The sequence below is a fragment of the Plectropomus leopardus genome, unplaced genomic scaffold, assembly GCF_008729295.1.
Source record: "Plectropomus leopardus isolate mb unplaced genomic scaffold, YSFRI_Pleo_2.0 unplaced_scaffold23405, whole genome shotgun sequence".
Classification (NCBI taxonomy): Eukaryota; Metazoa; Chordata; class Actinopteri; order Perciformes; family Serranidae; genus Plectropomus; species Plectropomus leopardus.
The window spans coordinates 8-4,988 of record NW_024625387.1 but is presented as its reverse complement, the minus strand read 5'-3'; the positions used below and the strand labels follow the sequence as shown (position 1 = coordinate 4,988).

Sequence of the window (4,981 nt, the reverse complement as noted above, 5' to 3'; positions counted from 1 at the left end):
ACATACTTTTACTTTTAATACTTAAAGTACATTTTCCTGGTTATACTTACTTTTACTTGAGTAACATTTAATTCAAAGCAGGACTTTTTCTTGTAACAGAGTATTTTCACACGGTTGTATCAGAACTTTTACTTAAGGATCTGAATTCTTCTTCCACCACTGGTGGGCGGTTAATGTCTTTCTGATTCATTCATCTTCCTCCGCTCATCTGCAGCTGGTGACGCGAGGCTGCGAAGCTCTGGAGGTCACCCCCCTGCGTGACGGAGTCGGGCAGCCTGGCTTCCTCATGAACGAGGAAGGCTTTGTGACGGAGCTGCAGCGGTTCTGTTACGCAGAGAGCGGAGGCCTGCAGCTGTGGGCTCGAGTGGTGCGGCTGTGCGGACACTCGCTGGTTCACCTGAGCCCTGAGGAGAGGACCAGGCTGCTCCGCACTGCGCACAAGATCCACATCACTGTCATTCCTCCGGACGAAAACGGCAAGCCTCGCAGGTGGGTGAGGCTGCAGATGTGAGGAGGAGGAGGAGAGAGCACTAACAAGGGCATTTTTGGGGTCAACAGACTCGGGGAAAGACTGGAGAAGGGGCTCATGAAGGCGTGCTCTGGAGAGAGTAGTCCCAGTGAGGATGTGAGAGAGAGGCTAAGGAGGAGGGGGTTAGTGGGACAAGTCAGCTCAGGAAAACAAGCGAGGTGTCACTGAGGGGTCACAGCTCGCTCTGCTGTGGATGACGGCCTGCAGTCAGTGTCACACCAGCTGGCTAACAACCAATCAATCCCTCTAATGATCTTTAATCACACTGGCACAGGCTGTCCCACCGTTAATAGCACATTTTCCACTCAGCTGAAGTCAGAGAGAGGGCAGCTGTGGACTAAATTGTTAAAATAAATAAAACCAGTATTTAACTGGACACCTCTGCGGCTCTTCACGTCAGAGCAACATTTTAAAAGTGGCAGCAGAAGCATCCTCAGAGAATCCCACCTAGTTTATTTATATTTCAGTCCTGAAATGCTTTTTTCTGTGACAACAAAGCGCAAATTGCCACAAAGATGTCATAATTCTTGATTTCAAAGGAGTGTTATAGACAAATATAGCACTTTTTTTCATCTTATCTTTGTTTTTGGCTTCTAGATGAATTTATGACTCAGCAGTGCGACAAGAAGCGTGATTGCTTTCTTCTTACTCAGTATGTTGTTGTTTCTTGTTCTGCAGAAGTTTCTCCGAGCTGTACCAGAAAGCCATCAAGGATGTGGAGTGTAAGCCCGGCGAGGATCAGTCTGGAGAGGCCTGGGTGCTGGACGAGAGGGAAGAAGAAGAAGAGCAGGCTGAGGAGGACGAGGCGGTTGGGGTTAATGAAGCGGACATAACAGAGGTGCAGGTGGAGGCCGAAGAGGGCGAAGGGCAGTCGAGTGATAAAGGGCAAAGTGAGAGAAGTCACGACTCGCTCCTCACACCGCCCAGCTTACCTTTGTTACGAGCCACTTCTCTGCAGGACCAGCCGGCCAATCAGAGCCAGGACGGCAGCGGCTCGCAGCTCACACGCAGCTGCTCCTTGGAGAGACAGCCGTCCTACAGGGACACGTGCGATGGGTAAGTGTTACTAAAGTCCATGTCACTGATCATTCAGATTGCTATAGCCTGAGTGACATGGTGGCATTATAGAGCGATAGATAATATAGAAGAAATGCTGGGAGACCATCAGGTAAATGGGTTCTTACATCATCAGACACGGCTGAAAATATCCTCAAACTCAAGCTGACTCATCACAATTTAATCTCAGAGTCAGTGCGTCACTTTCCCTGCAAAGGACAGAGCGCGGCAAAAGGACACCAAGCCGTGTGTCACTCTGCTTCACTGAACGGTGTTAACTTAATGCAAAAGTTTTACATGAGAAAATTCACTTAGATGTCCCTTTTTCAATTTTAATGCTTTCTCTTTTTTTTTTTAAATCCCGCTGTGTAACTATGTGGATGGTTGCTCAGTAGATCTTTAAATCTTCAGCAGTAAAAAGTTAAAAAACACATTGGATTTTAAGTTTTTTCTTTTCTCTTCTTTATCCACTGAATTAGCTATGGTTCTCAAACCAGTTTCATTAAGGATTTTTGGAACCTTGGTGCTATCTCCAGTGCTCGTGTCTACCAGTTTTGAGCAGTTTATTTTGAAGGATTAAACAAGGAAAGGACAACTAGTCCATTTGAAGAACAGAACAACAAATCCCCCAAGATGTACAGATACATTAAAACAGGATTTTTGTGCAACTCAAAATGTTAACTGCACTGGCATTAGTCTAGCACATTTTTGTCCATTAAACAATCTACTTATATTATGGTCTGCATTATTTTGTGATTTTCTTCTGTATCAGTCACACGGATGTTTGTTTGAGCATGTGCAAAAGCAGCACATGTTTGTATCTGTCTGACAAATAATTTTAAGCACACCATTGGTTTCCCCCCCGACAACTCCAAAAAGCCTCGACAGCTCAGAGAGGAAATAGTGCATAAAGGAAATATTCATGAGGATGACATTAAACTCTGCTGCTCACCAAAATGAATTTGACTGCTCTTGATTGTCTCGCAAAGCAGAACTGAATCATTTGACCGAAACCGCATCAGATATGATATTTTTGATAGATGATTTTGTGAGTGCAGGAAAGCAAACATCAATCAGGCCTAAATCTAAGCCGTGCTGGAGATTACTTGTCTAAGTGCTCCAGTTTCTGTTTTGACCTCCGGATTGGATAAAAAAAAAATTATCACACAGTATCAACAGCAGATTTGCTTTGCGTTTTTTTTTTTTTAACCCCAAACAACCACGACCAACACCACATCTCTCTCCCTCTCTGGTGAACAGGCACGTTTACGACAACGTGGGGCTGAAGGGGGACCGCCACATCTATGAGAATGTCGGCGAGCTGAGAGACGCCACACCTGATCTGATCCTGGCTGTCAAACCCAAGGTTCCCCTTGAGGACGAACAGGTGACAGGCAGAGACGAAAGGACATCTGAGTGGTTTCTCTCGCAGCGCTCTGTCCCTTTTCTGACACTGTCGTTTCCCCTCTGTCTCCATCTCTTCCGTCTTCAGTTCACGGGCGCCGAATTTGGCGATGACAAAGCTTCGGTGAGTGACTCGTCTTCCAGATTAGACCGAGCTGAAAGAAATTCTCGAGCACTGAGTCTCCATAACTCCATCACCAAGAGTAAGTACTCCTGTTTCTTTTTAACAATTAAATATATATAATTAGAATATATTTATAATCTCTTAAACAAAAGTATGGCAGCATGTTAAATAAGAAATTAAATGCATGTATATTAATTCGGACACAAAGAGCACAAAGAGGTGTTGTGACCCTGATCATGGACTCAAAACAAAGCTCTCAGACACAACAGCTGACACGACTGCTCAAGTGATGCCAAAAATGGAACAATTACACATGTTTGCAAATCATCTCGGCCTGATTCGTGTCCTTTTTTCCAGATTTTTTCTGCCTTAAACCCCTCTCTTCATTATCCTCCCTCTGCTCCCCACTGCATCCCCTTTGTCCCTCCTCTTTCATCCACGCTGCCCCCTATCCCGCTAATCTAATATCACCCCTGCTCTGCTGCCACCCCCTGCCAGGGCTGGGATAAAAGGGGGACAGATGGGTAGTGGGAGGGGTGGAGTTTTTAGGCAGCCCCCAAATCAAGGAGCCCCTCTTCCACCATCTGCTCTGCCTCCGCTGAGACTATGAGACTCATCGTTTAGCTGCCATAAGAGCACACTTGCTCATCCTCTCATCTGATTCTTCTGATTTATTTTTTTGCGGGGGCGGTCTCTAAAGCCTCTGATTGTTTTACATCACGTTCTTTCACAGAAAGTCTTTCAAAGGACAGCACAACTTTGAAACTAAAAGGTCACATTAAAGGCCCAAAAGATCTTAAAAATGAGCGATTGTAGCATAAGAATGTCCTTTTTAAAAAATTTGTATCTTTTTAAAGTTTTCACTGAATTTGTATGCAATCAAAATTTTTGTATTCAGATTATTTTCAGCCATTATCTGACACACATACCTGTTATCTACTTTATTTAAATATGCTGCCTTAAATGACATGTTGTCAAAAGCATCTTGAAGTCAGAAACATAATTCAGTGAAACCCGCAGGCATCATTAAAGACATCATTGCCCCTCTATATTTACCTCCTGAATCTGTCCAGCGTTAACACAGCAGCATCCCCCAGTGGTGACTCTTTGTCACTGTATGCTCAAAAGTCTGCAGTCCCTCTGCTCTGCTGTATCGTTCCATAAAAAAACCGAGATGAATCTGGACCTCTTCCTCTCAGTTCTCTCAGAGACGACAGATTCGACTGAGGAGGAGTGGCAGTCCATCGCTGACCTGGCCACCGCCTGCCGCAGCATCCTGGAGGCTTTGTCACGAGAAGGTGAGGACCCGTTTATATCTGCACACCTCACTTAATGTTATATAAAAAGCTAAAATAATACAACAAGCTGTCTTAGTAGTAAGCACACAAAAATCAATAAAAAAAGAGTTTCCCTGTGTTTTATCTCACCATGAGGGCTCTACCTCAATCTTAAAGGGACAGCTCACCCCAAAATCAAAAATATGTATTTTTTTCCTCCTACCTATACCTGTATGGAGGCAAAATACCTAAAAACAGACACAAAACTACCAAAAATGATACAAAATTCCCTCAAAGAGACTCAAAATAACTACTATAATGGGGCAAAACAACCAAAAACAAAGAACGACCAAAAAAAGACAAGAGAGTTACTCAAAGAGACACAAATAACCACAAAAAGCTGCAAAACTACCAAAAAGAGAGAAAAAAAGACTAGAAGGATACACTAAATGACTAAAAAAGACACAAAATGACTGTGAAGAGACACAAAGCTGCTACAACAGGGGCCAGTTGTCTCATTATATACCAATATTCCCAGCATATTGGTGTTGGAGTGAGGCATTCCACAATCACATGTGGAAATGATGTCCA

General features: G+C 43.9%; 1 protein-coding gene across 1 annotated transcript; it reads left to right on the top strand.

Annotated features, from left to right (window-relative positions):
• Positions 1-214: 214 nt before the first annotated feature.
• LOC121966182 (signal-induced proliferation-associated protein 1-like) lies at positions 215-4,411 on the top strand (the record flags this gene model as incomplete). The annotated part of the gene is made up of 5 exons (XM_042516290.1): positions 215-489; positions 1,208-1,585; positions 2,846-2,972; positions 3,078-3,192; positions 4,313-4,411. Coding segments are annotated over 5 exons (994 nt in total), but the record flags the coding sequence as incomplete, so codon positions are not given.
• Positions 4,412-4,981: the final 570 nt, after the last annotated feature.